General features: G+C 39.3%; 1 protein-coding gene across 1 annotated transcript; it reads left to right on the forward strand.

Moving 5' to 3' along the window:
- Positions 1 to 122: 122 nt before the first annotated feature.
- HSPA14 (heat shock protein family A (Hsp70) member 14) lies at positions 123 to 13855 on the forward strand. Its single transcript, XM_075274039.1, has 14 exons — positions 123 to 225; positions 1254 to 1334; positions 1435 to 1517; positions 2681 to 2729; positions 4181 to 4286; positions 4377 to 4467; positions 5223 to 5327; positions 5900 to 6061; positions 6949 to 7104; positions 8223 to 8325; positions 9347 to 9562; positions 10499 to 10672; positions 11760 to 11830; positions 13290 to 13855. Exons 1-14 carry the CDS (start codon positions 169 to 171, stop codon positions 13366 to 13368), a joined length of 1533 nt encoding a protein of 510 aa, XP_075130140.1. The 5' UTR covers positions 123 to 168; the 3' UTR covers positions 13369 to 13855.
- The last annotated feature ends 5761 nt before the right edge of the window (positions 13856 to 19616 follow it).

Consider the following 19616-nt stretch of genomic DNA (forward strand, 5'->3'; position numbering starts at 1 on the left):
TAGACCGTCAAGCTAGTGCTCGCCCCGCCTCTCCATACTGTATCACTTTGTGATTGGTTGGGGTCTAAAGCAATGTGATGTCTATTCCGCCATCTTATTGGCTGCTCCTCCTCACGGTTCTGTGGTCACATTGGCCGGGGAAGATTTTGTCTGGTGCCAGATACCGGCATGGCGGCGATCGGTGTACATTTGGGCTGCACGTGTGCTTGTGTGGCTGTGTATAAGGTAATGGGTACTGTAGTCGTCATTTACTAGTATGTTTTAGAGACGCGCACTTTATATGATAGCAGTGTAATATTAGCGGGATGTATATACCGTATCAGTGCTGGCAGTGGGGATGGTGACTGTGCGGTATGCCGTTATATATGCCCTTATATGGGATTTAAAGGGAGAGAAACTCCTGGCTCACGGGCTGTACTAGGCCTACATGTGTCATGTGACATTCATAGGCTAAGGGATCCTGGGATACAGGGGTTAATTGGGCCCTACATGCAGCAGGGCCACAGTGTGTTAGCAGACTGTGAATGCATTGCTGCATCCTGCATATAGAATGTATATGCCAGTGATACCATGAGACATAGTAAATCATGATTATGAAAGTTACAGAAACCAAGGTGAAAGTTGAAGAGTTGCCATGACAATAAGGTCGCTTTCATCCCGTGACATTGAAGTCTATAGGACAGCGCTGCAGTAGGATGCGAAACCTGTAGCTACACATAGTACAGAGAGTGATAACGCTGCTCCCTCCATGTTATCAATATTAGGAAGCACACTGTCCCAGGGTAGCTGATCTGTGGGGTCTCCGCTGTGGGTCTTTGCAGATCTAATATTGATAACCTATCCTAAGGATAGATCATGAATAGGGTTGAGCGATCGGGATCGGATTCCGATCAGCGATCGAGTAAATTTCACGATCGAGATCGGAATTCCGACCCGATCTTTCCCAGCGGGATCGAGATCAGGGGTTATCTCAAGATCGGCTCAACCCCAAAAGTGTTTTTCCCATAGAAAAGCATTGACTAGGGTTGAGGATCGGAAAAGATCAGATTCTGATTGGCGATCGAGCAAATTTCATGATCGAGATTGGCTGGAAAATGATCGGAAGTCGGATTTTAAAATCGATCTTGAAATCTCAAGATCGGCTCAACCCTAATCATGAATGTTAGAAACTGGATAACCCTTATAATACTATACAATGAACAAAGCCTATTTAGTAACCGTATATATGACATGGTTTTCTTCTTGCACTCCAGGATGGCCGTGCTGATGTGGTGGCCAATGATGCAGGGGACAGAGTTACACCTGCAGTTGTTGGGTACTTGGAGAATGAAGTGGTAAGGTTTCACTGCCTGTATATTGTCTTTATGCTTTTTTTTTAACATTATCTGCCTTGTTTGATATTAAGTTTCCTTATTTATTTATTATTTTTTACAGATAGTTGGCCTAGCAGCAAAACAGAGTAGAGTACGAAATGCAGCAAATACTGTGGTGAAAGTAAAGCAAATATTGGGGAGGAGGTAAGAAAGCTGTTTCTATTGCTCTCTGTTATACATGCATCCACATGTATAGAAAGTCTGAAAATATAGTAATTCCACGATCCCTGAAATCTTATTCTAGACTTTACTATACATGTCTACGATTTGAAAAAACATATCACAATTTTCAAAAAAAAAAAAAAAAGTTGAGTAACTTTGTAAAAGCATTGTATGGCCTATACTGTACGGATTTTGAGTTTCAGCCTGTATTGTATTTCAGATATGCATGTAGTTGTATTGGTTGTCATTGAAAATAGTTGTAAATTAACACAGCTTATCTGAGCTTCTATAAAGCAATGGGATAACTAAAAAGGTTTTGTAGGACTGCGGTATTTATGATATATCCATATGATAACACATCAATAACAAAGTGGTGGGGGTCTGACAACCAGCAGCCCCATACTTCATACAAAACATATAGTGCTGTGTTTTGTTTAGTATTGCAGCTCAGCCCATTCATTTAAGTGAGACTGAGTTTCAGGATAGACATGTCATTAATGATTGTGGGTTCATTTGCATGAGCAAAGAAAACTGCACTGTCCAGAGTGGCTTGTCCTCTGCAAGCAGTTGTTCTGTAGGGGTTCCAGATGTCAGATCCCCACTAATCTGTTATTTAATAATCTACTGTATCCTAAGGATAGACCATCAATTTGATAGGGGGGTATCAAATGAAATAATGAATAATGAATCACATTATTGTGCAGGGTCCTACATAGAGAATACTCTACTTCTAGTGAATCACAAGAGCAAGCTAATGCAGATTTCAATATTGTCTTTAATTAGAAGATTTTAGGTATGAAATGTGCAAAATTTGCTAGCAGCTTTGGAATGTAATACAGACTCTAGCAGGATCAGTACCAGATGAGTAAAGTAATGCATTTACAGATGTGCTCAACTATAGGTGGGTTCTATGTGAAAATTGTAAAATGGTGTTTTAAGGTGGACATAAGCTTTAACTACCTATTTTGCAATTATTCAATGTGAACAGTAGTAGATTTAAGCAATATAATAAGCAGGTAGAGTTTAATTAGCTTAACATAATTTAATAGCATTTCCTACATATTAGAACAATAAAATTGTAAGTTTTTAGAAAACGCTATCTGGTTTATTTTGTGTTACATGTGTAATTTTTTATATTCTGGCAGCTCTGATGACCCACAAGCCCAGAAACACATCTCTGAAAGCAAATGTTCGGTAAGTAGATGCCTGATATTGTTCCCAATACTTTACACTTAACTTTTCTTGTAAACTGCTTGAGCTAAGACTCTTATTACAATGTACCTTGGACATAACTGAATATCTGTAAAAAGAATCTACCTTGGAGTTAATGACAATTCTCATTACTCTCACACTGATTTGTCAGACACATAAGGTCTAAGCTTTCACTGCAATGTTTACCTGCGCAGCATATTGGCTCACTGGCTGACTCTGCTGTCTAACATAACTGATGACTAGGCCTAGACTTTTACCCAGGACAATATTTGAAAGTAGTTTATATGTCCTTCCTTGTTTGTTTTGGTTTTCTTTGGTACTCCACTTTTCTTTCCAGGCTGTAAGGGTGGGCCAACACACGGCGCAATCGCAGCAGGTTAGCTGCGTAAGATCTCCAGCAACTAATCCACCTCAATCTGCAGCAGCTCTATGGATGAGATTTTATCCACATGCTATGACTGAAACCAACAGCGTAACATGAGTTCTTCATCTCATTCGTTGCTGTGTGTTTCACATTGCAAAGGTTGAACTCCAAGGGACCCACAGCAAAGACTACCCAATTTCGGATGTTTTTTTGCCGTGGTGAATTTCAGGGAAATGCTGTAAAATATATCTTCTGGACATTCTACAGCATGGATGTCCCATAAGAACAAACTGATGAGTTTTTATCAACCTCTTATAAAATCTTTGTGAGGGCCATTTAGGACTGGGACTGGTGTAAGAGATGACTATCTCTGTAGAGTACTGAGGAGTGTTGGTTATTTCTAATAAACAGGAAATAATTATGTACGGAGAGTGCACCAATCCAGTCTCAAAAGTGAATTAGAGCAGAGCTGCAGTAACCCATCACTGTCGCTACCTAGTGGACTGATCCATCAGTTCCCAGATTCATCCATTACACACTGCAGTTTTGGAACCTGCAGCTCCCCATATCCACTGATTAGTGGGGGTGCTGAACTCCTAATGATTTAATATTGATGACATGAGCCTTATAATACATTTTGGGGGCTTTTTGTATTGATGACCTAGTTCCAATGATGGTAACCAGGTGAGAAGCTGTTAGTTACAGTCAGGAAAGCTAACACTTTTATTTTTCATGCACACTGCAATTGCTGGGTCTCCAAAGCACAAGAGTGTCAAGAGATTACTGTAGCTAACATTAGAACTTTAGATCAGGATCTAATAGGACCACGTGCAGAAGAGGATTTTACAGCTTGTGGACACCATCTATGGTTGCACTGTATATAATGATATGATCTGTCAAAGCAGAGATAGGATCAATGCAGTTCAGCTGTCCCTTCAAAATAATACCATGCTAAAAATAATGGAATTGCTTTTTTTCTTCCACCCCTTCAAATGAACATAAATAAATGTACACAATTATATTTGCATAGATTCTATTGACTTGAAATTTGAACATTTTTATAATTCAGGTGGTTGAAAAAGGAGGAAAACTCAGATATGAAATTGATACAGGGGATGTTGTGAAACTTGTGAGTCCAGAGGATGTTGCTAAACTGATCTTCAGTAAGATGAAAGGTACCTAGAAACCATTTTCTGTTGTGATGCTCATATAATGATGTATTATAATCTTCATCATACTGACCAAACCTTTGTATTGCTGTTTAGAGACTGCCCAGTCTGCTTTGGGATCTGATGTCAATGATGTGGTTATTACTGTTCCATTTGACTTTGGTGCAAATCAGAAAAAGGCTCTTGGGTAAGAACATTTCCAGTGTCAGCATACTATAATATGGTGATTTATAGCCTACTAGATCCAACTAGATGTCAGAATTCTTTACATGTGGCCCATGATAGTCCTCTGTTCTTTTATTTCTACTTAGTATTTCAGTTGCTGAACAATTTAGAATTTCCCTTTCTTTTATAACTGTGCTGTCTGAACTGTCTTTCATCACAAACATAAGCTGCATATACAAAAACATTTTTTTTTTACCCATCTCTTCTATCCATGTCATCAGTCTTATTTATATTGCATTCCCCACAACATGTTCAAGACATTACTACGTTAGTGTAGGGGCCCACAAGCTCTCCGGAGATACAATGTCATATTTTTAGGATCTAAATATCTATATTAGGATCTATCAATTGCTATGCAAAACACAGTTTGGCAGAAAACTGCTATATAATATGCTGTTCCAAAGAAAGAATAAAGAAAAATACAAAAAAAAAAAAAAATCAAGATTACAAAAGCTTTTAAAAGATATTTAACAAGGTATTTTTATACTTGCATATTTACTTGTACTCCTTAGCAAAATGCCATTCAATAGTAAATGTGTCATGGTGATCTGATGGCTCAGTCTCTAGCTCCTTTTTGCCTCTTCTGAGCAATTGAGGCTGATGTGTGATCAAATTAATATGTAGTTTTGCTTTGGCCATAGATATTGATGTATATTTCATAGCTTTGCCAAACATTTATATATAATACAATTTAATAGATTTTATTCTTTCATCTAGGGAAGCCGCAGCAGCCGCTGGATTTAATATATTGCGCATGGTTCACGAACCATCTGCTGCTCTTTTGGCCTATGGAATTGGACAAGATTCACCCACTGGTAAAAGGTATATTAGCTTGCCCTATATTACTACATTACAATGGATTATTTTTTCATCACATTTTAGTAAGGTTAAATTGTCCACAAGTTGTTTTATTTTTGGATATGTCGTCACATGGTCTACTGAACACATTAGGTGAGATCTACCTGTTGTACCTGCTTACCTGCAAGTGTTTTCCGGCAGTGAGTGCACCTAGAGTAGTAAAGCTATACTTTTCTATTTTGTTGGAGTAAATTTTCACTATAATTTACGGCAGTTTATAGTACATCAGCCTAGCAGAGGGAAGCTTCACCCTTTCGGCGAAACCTACCTGCAAGGCTACAGAAGCATGATTATATTGTCACAGTGTGTTCTTGTGCTTTTTTCAGACCTATAGCAATATTGTGAATAAGCAGAGTCCTTTTTTGATTCGGTTAGGACAGTAAATTTATTCTGCACAGCATACAAAGGATGAGATTGTTGTTACCATATGCCCCTAAACTTTAATAGGAGCAGGCAGTAAAATGTATTAAAGTCCCTATCTTCCTATAGTCATTGTGTTGTATGGCATTGGTCACAAGTCCTGTCTTTACTTACAGCAATGTTTTGGTATACAAATTGGGAGGTACATCCCTTTCTGTCACTATGATAGAAGTTAACAGTGGAATATATCGAGTTCTTGCAACAAAGACTTATGATAACATCGGAGGAGTATGTTTCACAGAAGCCTTGGCTCAATATCTTGCATCTGAATTTCAGAGGTAGGTTGTACTTTTGTTTATGCTTTTACATCTTAAGTCTTTTTAAAGGGGGTTTTCCCTTGAAAGAAAGTTATTTTATATCCATAGGAAAGAGAATAGACTGCAGATCAGTGGAAGCTCGACCACTTAGACCCTCACTGATCAGAAGAAAGTCCCTGCTCTACATTCATTTCACCGCTTTATTCATTTCATTGAGAGTGCTGCAGATGGCCAAGGGTTGTACTTTGGGCATCTCGATTATTCTACTCTATTGGACAAATATATAATAATTTAATAGTCTGGGCATTTTCAGGCCTCTCCTTACAAAGGAGAGAGGGACACTTTAAATTGAGATATGAGTGAGCAGTCTGGTATTTTACATTGAATTTAGTACTGAGCTACCAGCTCTAGAAAACTGGAAGTGGTTGGCAAGAAACATGATGCTAAGGTATAGCAGAATGTATTTTTAGTATTGTTGAAAAGGTTCTTCCAGAATTGACACCACATATCTGATTGCTGAAGATTCCACTGATCACAAGAGTAGGGGTCCTGGGTTTGAATGAAGTGATGGTCAAATCTACATGATGCATTATGTGTTGCTGTTCCTTCATCTATTGGATGGACAAAGGATCTCCAAGCACTGTATTAAGCTGTCTCCTTAGTCCCATAGACATGATCTGTGCCTTAAATGTTTCTTCTTGTAGCTCCCTATATGATCAGGTTAAAGAGCAACTTAGTTTGAAATAATTTCCTTTAGTTAGAATGCGTTCCTAAAATTCTAAAACTATGGCATTTTTCATGTGTGAACACAGTCTGAATCTGTCTTGTCGAACTGCCACGGTAAACTTTGCATTTATTGAATAAAATACATGGTGCTATGTATTACAATAAAATGTTTTTCTGCATAGGTCATACAAACAAGATATCAATAGAAATGCCCGAGCAATGATGAAACTAATGAATAGCGCTGATGTAGCCAAGCATTCTTTGACCACTTTGGGAAGTGCCAATTGTTTTGTAGATTCATTGTATGATGGTATGGATTTTGACTGCAACGTTTCTAGGTAAGATTATATGTATGCTCGTATATATTTATTTTAACTTTTCACTCTATTGTGGGAAATTGTTGTGGCCATGAGTGCCCTGGGCAGATGGCCATATTATGATTGAGCCATATTATGTTTTAAGGACTATTATTTTTCCGTTTAGAATCTCCACTTAGTATAAAGCATTGACATATCCTAGCAATATGTCATAACGTATAATCTTTTAAAGGAGTTATGGAGGGTCAACCCCCCCCCCCCAAACCTTACCTGTTCATTCATTGCACTTGATAAACTTTATTACTAATATATACAGTATAATCGGGTCCCTGAGCCTCGATGTATACCTTTGCAGAGCACAGTGGATGCTGCTACCCCTGGTGCTGCCCCCGCTCTCTGTGACATTACCAATTCCACTCTACTCTTAATGCAAGTCCGAGCATTAGCAGGGGAACGAGACATAGGCTCCTCTACAGTGCGATTCTGAGAGACGTCCTTATATATTAGTAATGAAGCTTATCCAGAGCAGGGAATATATTGAGCTTCATTTCCCAGCATTTGTTTTAATTTATATTTTATTAACTTAGTACAAATCAAAGAACACATTTTGATACAACCAAATGGAGACCTGCAAGATATAATACATAAGGTTTCACGTGTATCACTGGTGTCATTACTGTATATAATAGTCTAAAGTCAACTTTATTCACAATAATGGCTCATTCCAAGTCCCAGTTAAACAGTATGCATGTCTTCCATTACGCCTGCAAGATCGTGTTTTCCCAGACTGTTCATGACCATGTACACCATATAACTTAACTTTGAGTGTTACCTTTATAGTAATATGCTGCTCTGGCGCCCACTTCACCTCAGCTCACGTTTAACTCTTTAGGCTCATGCAGGTATATTAATCACCACGTTACCCAATAGTTGTTGTTAGACATACCAATCTGTAAGTTTAAAGGTGCTATGTAGGACCATTTTCATTACCAATGGTGTAGTTTGAATAAAATTCTCCCAGATCAGAAAGAATTGTTTAGTTCACGACTTCTTGTTCCAATTCCCTTTCCTTTAAGCATTTTGATCCTGTAGTAAGTCTTCTAAGATTATCTTTCTGTTGTCTCTGATCTTTCTTGCAGGGCTCGATTTGAGCTGATCTGCTCTTCTCTGTTCAATCAGTGCATTGATCCAATCAAAGTCCTATTGGAACAAATTGGTGTTAGAGCGACTGATGTGAACCAGGTATGTATTTAGCCAGTATTACGTCATATTTTAATGCTTTTTATTGTTTTCATAGAGGTAAATTGCTAATAATGAGGTAAACAATGATTGGCAGAATTCTTTACCCAATAGGAACCCCTCCCCTCCCCCCCCAGTGCTTGGAATTAAGTTAGTCAGTCTTATTCACCATTCAATGTTTGCAGATATGGATGGAAGTACACTGCTTTTTCTGTATTCCTTATTTATCCTGTCTAATTGTCAGGTAATAAAAGAAATTACCGTATGTCAGGTTCCATTGCTAAATGTGTTTTCTGCACACTTGTAATATATGGCAATAATTTGACAGTCCTTGTCCCTTTTAACACTTTTTTTTTTATTAAATGTGCCATTTGCTTATATAAAAGGCAAACTCCTTTTTATTTTCACCTTTTTAATGGGAATAGTCAGAAATCTTATTCTCAAACATCCATAATGATTTAGCTGATAAAGTAGGAAAATGTTTTTTTTTCTTGCCTCAGATTACTTTACAGTTCCTGTTGTAACGTCTGTACAGCCCAAAATACAGTTTGTAAAGCAGAGTGCTGTGCAGACTTGGGGGATGTTCATACTAGCGTTGTGAACGTCCATTGGTCTCATCTGTTATAGGAAGAGTTCACCGCCGGGAGTTGGCAAATAAAGGGTTCAAACAGATCTTAATATTACAATGATGTACCTTTTAATTATGCAGTCCTGAGACAACCCCAATCCATTTGGCCTACTTGGAGCATTGGAAGTTATTTACCCATTCTATGCAAGGAAAAGCAAGCAGAGCGCTTCTGTACTTGTGTATAGTGCCCGCGCCTGCTATTGTAGCTTAAGCCTTTTACTTCACTGGAACTGAGCTAGAAAGCGTCCCTGTAACCGATGACCATGATGTCACCCTGTGAAGCAGAAGTGGGCGTTGGATTTTAAGGCTATTTAGTCTTGAATTGTTTTGCTGTTCCATCATTCTCTGTCTTTTTTTTTTTTTCTTTTTATTGATATATCTTATGTTTTGTTGTAGGTAGTTTTATGTGGTGGGTCAGCTCGCATACCCAAACTGCAGCAATTGATTCGGGATTTATTTCCTGATGTGGAGCTGCTGAATAGTATACCACCAGATGAGGTGATCCCTATAGGAGCTGCTATAGAAGCTGGAATTCTGCTGGGCAAAGAAAATTCGTCTATGGATTTAGACACCATTACTATTGAGTGCTCTGCCAGTGACATATTGCTTAAGGTTTGTATTCTAGGAAACGGGGACCTTTAAATAGAAGCTTATTGTAGATACCACATAACAAAGTTTTCTTCATATATGAACAAGGAAATATTTGGACAGTGATACAAGTTTTGGCATTTTAGTTGTATACCAAAACATATTTAAGATAGTTATGCCATTTATATGGGTTTAATTTTCAATGGACAAAAGGTAACTGGACAATTATCTCAAAAGATATTTAATGGGCTGCCTGGGCTTTTCCCTTGTTAATCCATCATCAAATAAGCATCTGGAGTTGATTCCAGGTATGGTATGTGTATTTGGAAGCTGTTGCTGTGAATCCACAACATGCAGTCAAAGGATTGCTCAATGGAAGTAAAACAGACCTTCATTGGGCTGAAAAAACAGAAGATATCCATCAGCGGGTGGATATGTTAGGAGTCACCAAATCACCAGTTTGGTACATTCTGGTAACAAAAAAAATGTGAGCTCAGAAACTCAAAAAGGCCTGGACATCCACGGAAGACAACAGTGGTGGATGGTCATAGAAACCTTTCCATTGTGAAAAAAAAACCCTTCACAACATCCACCCAGGTGAAGAACACTCTCCAGGAAATAGGTGTATTAGTATCTAAGTCTACTATAAAGTAGTAAGTTAGCAAATACAGAGAGTTCACCACAAGGTGTAAACCATTAATCAGCCTCAGAAATAGAAAGGCCAGATTAGACTTTGCCAAAAAAAAACATGTAAAGAAGCCAGCCCAGATGTGGAGTAGCATTCTTTGGTCAGATGAAACTAAGATCAACCTAGACCAGAATGATGGGAAGAAGAAAGTATGGAAAAGGCTTGGAATGGCTCATGATCTAAAGCACACGACATCCTCTCGTGTAATTCTGTGACTAAATGTGACTACTTTATAGTAATATTTACTATCTTTTCCTTTTATATCTTTACAGGAAGCTGATGAGACAGGAGCTGAAAAATTCTCTGTTTTATTGCCATCGGGTACACCGCTTCCTGCTCGTAGACAACACACATTACAAGCACCTGGAAACTTTACCTCTGTTTGCTTGGAACTTTATGAGTCAGTTCGAGAATCGAGTACACCAGAAAACTTCAAATTTGCACAAGTAAGACAAGTGTATATTACTGAACCAGCAAATGGAAGATCACTGGTTCAAGTCCACCAGTGGAACAAAAAAATACTAGAAAAAAAATAAATAAAAATCCATAAGTATTTAGTGAGTCTGTCACCATGGTTAAGCATATTAAACCAGCAACACAGTTAGGTCAGGCTCACCTAAATATAATGCCTTTGTCCACATGAAAAAAAGTGCCTCTGTTGCTGAGATGTTAATTTATTTTACAATCTGCAAATGAGTAGAAAAGGGCGGCTCCATTGCTCCAAACTACTATTCACCACTGTGTTTTAACACAACCTGCTTCCTTCTTTAAATGAGAGGGCTAGGAACCTATGCTGAAATATTACCTCACTCTGTGTTTTTGCATTTGCATCAGCTTATTAGAGCAGTGTGGGGCATTGTAGTTCGGAGCAATGGGACCGCCACTGCTCATTTACGTATTTTTAAATAAAAGAATATCTTGGAAACCGGTACAAATTTTAATAGGGGAAAAAAAGATGTTGCAATCAGGCAAGCTCAACCTAACTGGTTTAGTATGCTTCACCCTGGTCAGAGACCTCCTTCAAAAATAAATTAATTAAATAAGCACAGTTCTGTAATATACAGCTGCTTATTTTTTCAGTGGACCAAAGTTAATTGGTCAATTATCTCAAAAGCATTTAATGGGCTGCCTGGGTTTTTCCCTTGTTAATCCCTCATCAAATAAGCATGTAAAAGGTCTGGAGTTGATTCCAGGTATGGTATGTGTATTTGGAAACTTGCTGTGAACCCACAACTTGTGGTCAAAGGAGTTCTCAGTGGAAGTGAAACAGACCATAATTAGGCTTGAAAAAAACAAGAAGTCCATCAGAGAGCAGAAATGTTACAATAATGTACAGTAAAACTAAAAATGTACAATAAAGCAAAACTAAAACCTTATTTAATATGCACAATGAACAGTGTAAAGTGCAAGCTCCATAGAGGTAAATGATTGGAACTGATTCCCAAGTCAGGCTGTTAGTGTCTTCGGCTGAAAAATGAAGATCATAATGAATAATACTATGTTGTGGATGATTTGTATATTTTGTGTTCACAGATTGTACTTAAAGATCTACAGAAGAAAGACAGCGGAGTGCATGACATAGTGACTGTACTTACAATGAAAAGGTAACTTTCCTATATTCGTTTCTATGACAATGAGGGTTACTTACAAATAATTGGTATACCCCGATCAAACACAGCTCTGTCATGGAGTTGCTGTTTTTAGTGCCACCTATTTTCAAACCAGGGCATGTCTCTTTGTGTGGGATAAAATCCAATATAGCAACTGCTCACCAACTGGGCATGGACATTGCATAGCTGTTCAGTTGACAGCTAATGGTTCTGTGGCCTTCTTCGACACAGATGGTCCCATGAGTGAGATAAGCGGATGTTGGGTTCCTCCATTTATTTTGAGGCAGGGTCAGATGGTTAGGCAAGTAACAGATATCAAATAGGTATTAGATTTTTATCAGGATCCACTGTCAGAAATCCAATGTCAAAGGCATTGAAAGCTTTGTAATGTGATAGAATCATGGTAACGTAAAGGACCAGAAGTCCCCATAGACGTGAATGCATCACGAAATTCACTCACATGTGACGCTAGGTTCACACTAGCGTTCGATCTCTGTTCTCGGCTTTCCGTCTTCTGCATGCAGAAACCAGAAAGCTGTCAGACCGGGTCCAGCCGTGAGCGGCGGTGAGCGTTTTATGCTCTCCGCCGCAAAACCGGTTTTTTTTAAATCGTACACAGAGTACTGCATGTCCGACTGTGTCCGATTTAAAAAAAAAACTGTTTCACAGCGGAGAGCATAAAACGCTCACGGCCGGACATCTTTCAAACCCATTCAAATTAATGAGTATGAAAGAGTCCTGCAGGTGTCCGTCTCCTGCCTCTGTTTTGTGCAAGAAAATGAAACTTGCAGAACGGAGACCGGGCGCAGATGTGAACGAGTCCTTACTTTGAGTGTCATCTGACTGCATTCCTCTGCAAACTTTGTCCCACATAACATGCACACTCGGTCATGTGCATAGGGCCTAAGGTATACATCCTTCTGTTAGAGAGAAACCCGGCAGTCAGCTTTAAAACTGGTAAGATTTAAAACCCATTCACCGCTGGTGTCCGCCTGCAGCCTGTCCACGGGGAGACCGTGTTTTGTTTTGTTTTTTTTTAGCCGGACACAAAGTCGAACATGCAGGACTTTGTGTTTGGCTAAAAAAGAATAACTTTTTCTCCCCAGACAGGCTGCAGGCGGACACCGGTGGTCACCTTTACAAACCCATTCAAGTGAATGGATTTTAAAGCTGACCGCTGGGTTTCCATCCCGTGTCCAGTTTCTCTGGGGCTGAAGACGGAAACCCGACGGAATACACACACTGGGCGCAAGTGTGAACCGCCCTTTAGACTAAAAGGGTTTTCCTAGAATCACCAACCATCAGTGTCAGAATCACTTCGTGCCCCACCAACCACGAAAGCCCATTGCATTTTGTTCCCTCACGAAGGTAATGGTTCTGCAGAACTAAAAATTTTTTTCCTTTTTATATTAAAAAACAAAACAAAAACTGTTTATCTTTTTTTCTTCTACAGGGATGGTTCATTACATGTAACCTGCACTGACAAAGACACTGGACGGTCAGAAATGATCACTGTCGAAGATTCATCTTAGTGCTCTTGAGCAAGTATCAGTCCTGCCACATTGAGACGTTGAGAAGAAACAACTCTAACTTTCATAATATACTACTCTGTGGAACCTTTTGATTTTGTCCCTTTAGTTGCTTGTAAATACAACAGTGTCCTAAACATTACATATGGTTACATTAGTCAGCAGTAGTCGACATTGAATCTTGAAGAGCGACTACAGTCCATGCAAAGGGATAAAACTATGTCAGTATTCAGAGCTTTATGTAGGAGGAAAGTGTAGAAGGTCTATTTGTCTCTTTTATCACTGTCCTTGTGTACAGCAGTGGAGTGCTATACAAAATTTCACAAATTTATTGTTCTTAATTTGTGTCTCACGTTTGACCTTCAAGATGACCTTTTATAGTAGGGAAACCTTATCAGAACTCTTGCCAGGAAATAGTGAATAAGCTGCCCATAGCATCCAGTCAACTTACCGCCTTAATTTTCCCCAAAAAGCTTTAGGGAGCCTTCACACGGAGTTACGCTGCGCTCATTCTGAACATAAAAACACGTTCAGAATGAGCGTGTAAAAAGCAGCTCCCATTGATTTGAATGGGTGCCGGCATACGAGCGCTCCCCATTGAAATCAATGGGAGGCTTTTTTCCCTATTGCTTTCAACGTATTATGTGCATATCACATTGAAAGCAATAGGGAAAAAAGCCTCCCATTGATTTCAATGGGGAGCACACGTATGCCGGCTCCCATTCAAGTCAATGGGAGCTGCTTTTTACACGCTCATTCTGAACGTAAAAACACGTTCAGAATGAGCGCAGCGTAACTCTGTGTGAAGGCTCCCTTAGAAGAGTAGGAGATGGAATTTGGCTACTAGGGGCCACTTCTAAAGTTTTTTTTTCTTGCACTAGGTTTGATATATCTGCAGCATTGAGTTTTAAGGACCATTTCCTAACCATGGACTCTGTATATATTTTTGGTTTATTGTAATACATTTTCACTGTACCAAACCAAACTGACAAATTAACACGGTAACATCTACTGTTTTGACAACTTGTCTTATTTTTTTTGTGTGTGTGTTGCAAAGCATTGAGTGTCTTGTTTTAATTTGCAAAAAGGTAAGGGGTTGTTCACACTACCGCTTGTGACCAGCATTGGTGTCCGTTGCTATTATCCGTTACAAGATTTTAGCAATGGACACTAGCAGAACTATCACAAATCTGTTAAAATTTCCATTCATTTCAATGAGATTTTATCTTGTGTCCTTTAGTGGCTGTTTTAAACCAAATCTGTTAAATGTCCGTTATTTTCCACAGACAAAAAATTCTGACATGCAGGACTTTTGTGTCCGTGAAAAAAAAACCGGTTTCATGATGGACTAAGTGTCCATTACTTTTTAATATTAAAGTCTATGGGTAACGGATGGGTGTCCGATATACTGTCCTTTGTTTTATAACCGTTTTTTCTGCGTATGCTCAAAAAGCAGAAACAAAAAAAAAATAAATTTAAAAAAAAAAAACCGGACAGCATAAATACAGACACTAAGGGTTAGTTCACACGTTGGCAGTCCCGCGCGGGTTTTGACACAGAGAGAGACGCGGCAGGTAATTTGTAACTCTGTATTTATGTAAACCAAGTCAGCTAATAGGAGGTGTCAAGTTAGACTCGACAGTCTAAGAATATGACAGATTTATCAAAAAAACATCAGATATTTAGATAAATCTGGAACAGATTAAGGTTTGCAATAACGTTTAGACAGTGTTGATAAATATGCCCATTATATAAAAAAAATTTCAGAAACCTTTGGTCTGCGCTAAGAAAATCGCAACTTCCCCTACTTTTTGTCCTTGCTTGAAATTTGTGTTCAGTTTTCAGTTAAAACTAATGAATTTTTTTTTTTTTTTTTCCAATCCAACCCATAGTGGAATGGATACATTAGCAAATTGGACCTATGGATTTGTGTCTTTTGGGCTGGAAAATCTGACAAAACAGGATGTTATTCACGGTCTGTGAATAATGTGTGTTTTTTTACTTCCATTGTTCTAAACGGATGTGTGACGGACGTTAAAAAAAAATCTTTCACACATTTGTTTTTCATTTGTGTGCATTAGGCTTAACATTATGCAAGACCAACCAAGATTCAGTTTTTTTACTGATGGTTGTTAGGAAATACTGAAGAAAAGCATTTTGGGTTTTTTTGTGACTTAAGGGAAAATTTGATGACAATTCATGCCATTTAACCCCTTCCCGACATGCGCCGTAATAGTACGGCGCATGTCGGGTCTGTAACTATGGCGACCGCCCGGGAGCCGGTGGCCGCCATAGCCGCCGGGTGTCTACTGCTTTAAGCAGTAGACAACCGGCTCTAATGCCTCCGATCGGTCCCCAGACCGATCGGAGGCATTAACCCCTCCGGCGCCGCGGTCAAAGGCGCCGGAGGCGCCATTTTCCCAGCGGCGCATGGGCGCCGCCATTTTGGCCGGGATCGCCGGCTCCTGGAGCATGCTCCAGGGCTGACGTCCCGTTGCCATGACAGCCGGGAGCCTTGTACAGGCTCCCAGGCTTGTCTGCAAATCCTCTCTTTTGCAGGCTGGTCTATGCAGCCTGCAAAAGAAAGGATGCTTTTTTGCAATGCATTGCTATGTATTAGCATTGTAATGCATTGCATTAGTGATCAGACCCCCTGGGGTTCAACACCCCTAGGGGGTCTAATAAATGCAAAAAAAAACTAAAAAAAAAGTTAAAATATAAAAAGAATTAAAAGTTCAAATCACCCCCCTTTCCCTAGAACACATATAAAAGTAGTTAAAAACTGTGAAACATATACATGTTAGGTATCCCCGTGTCCGAAATCGCCCGCTCTACAAATCTATAAAAATATTTTTCCTGTTCGGTAAACACCGTAGCGGGAAAAATAGTCGAAAGTGCCAAACCGCCGTTTTTTCACTGTTTTGGTTCTGATAAAAATTTGAATAAAAAGTGATCAAAGCAATAACATTTCCCGAAAATGGTAGAACTAAAAAGTACACCCGGCCCCGCAAAAAAAGACGCCCTATGCATCCCCGTACACTTACGTATAAAAAAGTTACGGCCGTCGGAATATGGCGACTTTTAGAAAAAAAAATTTTTAACACAGTTTTGGAATTTTTTTAGGGGTCAAAATGTAAATAAAACCATATAAATTTGGTATCCCTGGAACCGTACCGAAACACAGAATATAAGGGACATGTCATTTTGGCTGCACAGTGAACGCCGTAAAACCAAAGCCCGTAAGAAAGTCGCAGAAATGCATTTTTTTCTTCAAATCCACCCCATTCTGAATTTTTTCCTGCTTCCCAGTACATTATATAGAATAATTAATGGTAGCATCATGAAGAAAAATTTGTCCCGCAAAAATTAAGACCTCCTATGGCTCTGGGAGCGGAGAAATAAAAAGGTTATGGGGTTTTGAAGGAGGGGAGGCAAAAACGAAAAACGAAAATCAAAAAATGCCATCGGCGGGAAGGGGTTAAAAAAAAAAAAAAAAAAAAAGGATTCAGTACTTGAGGTGCCGTACATTGATTGAAAGATTCTCAATTCAGAGTGAAGAATATGTTTATGAATCTGTTGTTCAGAGAAAAAAAATCCTGACAAAATAGTGCACCATGCTGTACTTTTTAGTGGGATAAAGGTTATGCTCCCTATGATGCGCCACACCGTTACACACCTTATACAGGGAATGCAACACTACTATGTGAGGAAGGAAGGCTGTGGGAGTTCTATGTAAAATATATAGTATCCATGGTAAACTTTCTCTATCTAGACTGTCTGATGGTTTCCCTAAATGTGGAGGATACTTATTACCACATTCCCATTTATGCATCCTCCCAGAAATTCCTAAGAATGGCAGTTTGGATAGACAACTCACTGATCCACCTTCAACATTATGCAGTTTGCTATGGAATCTCACAAGTACCCAGGATTTTCACCAAGGTTGGGGGGTGAATATAGCAGCAGCCGTATCAGCCTCATAATCCTGACCAAAAAGACAGCTCCCATTGAAATCAATGGGAGCCGGTCTGTTCTTTTTTCCAGGATCCAGCTGAACTCTCCCAGACAGGCCTCCTCCCAAGCCTCAAAAAAAGGTCCTTGTAGTCAGGAATCAGTAAAGTTTGCCATTTGTTTTTTTGTCAAGTTTTCTCTCATACCCGGTTCACATCTTTGTTCGGTATTCCGTTTGGGGAGTCCTCTTGGGGATCCCCCGAACGGAAACCTATACGCATAGAAAAGTGGTTACCTGTGAAAACACATGGACCTCATAGACTATAATGAAGTCCATATGGTTTCCGTACAAAACATGCGGAGAGAAAAGTGCTGCTTGTCTTAGATGAGCAATATCAGTCCTTGGCATAACAAGGTCCACTATCCCTGCAATAAAGTAGTAGTATCCCTGCCACTTGGGGGAAGAATTATAGCAGGGGGTGAGGAGTATCTTGTCAAACTAAAAGGAACTATATTAGCCATCCAGATGGGTGTTCTGCCAGAATAGAGTAATGGAAGGTTATACAAGGGTCCTGTTGGACAACACTACACCAGTTTTCTTCCTGTATCGCCACAGAGGAGCCAGGTATACATTTCTATTAACCCTATCAAACACAATCTTCAGCTTGGAAGAGAGTGAAGTTCTTGGTCTGTCAGCTGTCCATGTATTTGAGAAGGACTACCTAAAGGTGGAGTTTCTCAGCAGGACCACAGCCAGACAGGTGTAGTGGTGGCTTCTCCAGGAGTTGTTTCTCTGTCATCATTACCCACTAGCCAAGAAAAGCTTGATATTCTTGGCTGCTAAGCTTGTCAGTAATTCCTTCTAGGCACAGATTTCCTTTGGCAGGGTCCTCTTCCTCACAACAGAGCACAGGTTCTCCAGTGGATTGCCAGGAAATTGAGAGGGTAATTTTATCCCGTAAAGGACTATTGGATAAGATGGTTAGTACTCTTCTGGCAAGTATGAAACCTAAAACTTCCAATAATTTATGTTTGTTTTTTGAAAGTATGGCATACCTTTTGTAATTTTGTAGGTTCTGAACAAGATTTTTTGTCTCCTCCAAATATTCCCCTCATTTTAGACTTTTGCAGGCAGGTCTGGGTTAAAATGTTTCTTGTGACTGCCAAGCATCTTAACCTTATAGCAGAAGCCTCATTCCTCCTTGGGACCTTAACATTACTTTGACGGCCTTCTCGCAGGCTCCCTTTGAATCTACTAAGCATCCTAACCCTTGGCTAAGTTCACGCAGTTTTCTGGTCAGGAAACTGACTCAAATTCCTCCTCCTGAAAACGCCTCACTATAGGACTGTACGGTGAGGTGTTTTTTGGAGGAGGAATTTTAGCCAGATTCCTGACCAAAAAAACTCAGGGTGAAATGACTTTCCTTTTAGTAATCACATCTGCTAGGAGGAATCCTGAGATGCAGGCTTTTTTCCTCTCTGCCTCCCTACAGTCATTTCAAAGGCTTGGGTTATCATCAAGCCCTTACCTTTCTTTCATCCTAGGGTAGTTTCTGACTTCCATAGGGAACAGGATGTAGTTCTCCCTAGGTTTTGCAGTGTACTAGAGCAATAGCCATCTCTTGCTCTGAGAGGGTGGAGGAGGCCTGTTACTTTGAGCTCTACACATACTGTACCTTCTTCAAACATTATTGGCTAAATTAGAATTTTTCAGTTGGATGTGTCTTTTTGATAGAAAAGTACTTAGTCATAATCCCTTCCTAATTTCTTGCTAGTTTAATCACTTGGACAGTTATGGACATTGATAACAGCAGAATTACACTTATTAGTAATTGTTTTTTGTTTTTTTTTGTTTCTGGAGCCCATAACAACACTTGATTCTTTTTATTTATTTTTTTTCCCAGGCTTTTTTTTTTCCCCCCTTCCTTTTAGATTTGGTAGGGTTTGGTCAGGATAGGGACATCATTTTCCAGACTGGGTCCTTATTCTGTTTAGTTTACTCCTTACCCATGGTTCACAATAGTGTTTAGGGACTTCATCCTCATTTCTGCCTAAAATAGGTGGAGAGAATAGTCCTGCAAGAAAGACTTGTTCCTCTGCTAGTTTCAGTCCCCAAGCAGACCAGGATGGAAACCCGAAAGCAAGTGTGAACCTAGTGTAAAGCTTCAGAAAACTATTGCTAATTGTAATTCTGTTTTTTTCCTGTATCTATAAAAAAAAAGAAAAAAAAAAAGGGTACATAAAGTATTAAATACAATAAATTTTGCCTACTGGATAAAACTGGGCATACACCTTAGTAA

This window comes from Leptodactylus fuscus, chromosome 5 (assembly GCF_031893055.1).
Source record: "Leptodactylus fuscus isolate aLepFus1 chromosome 5, aLepFus1.hap2, whole genome shotgun sequence".
In the NCBI taxonomy this organism is placed as follows: Eukaryota; Metazoa; Chordata; class Amphibia; order Anura; family Leptodactylidae; genus Leptodactylus; species Leptodactylus fuscus.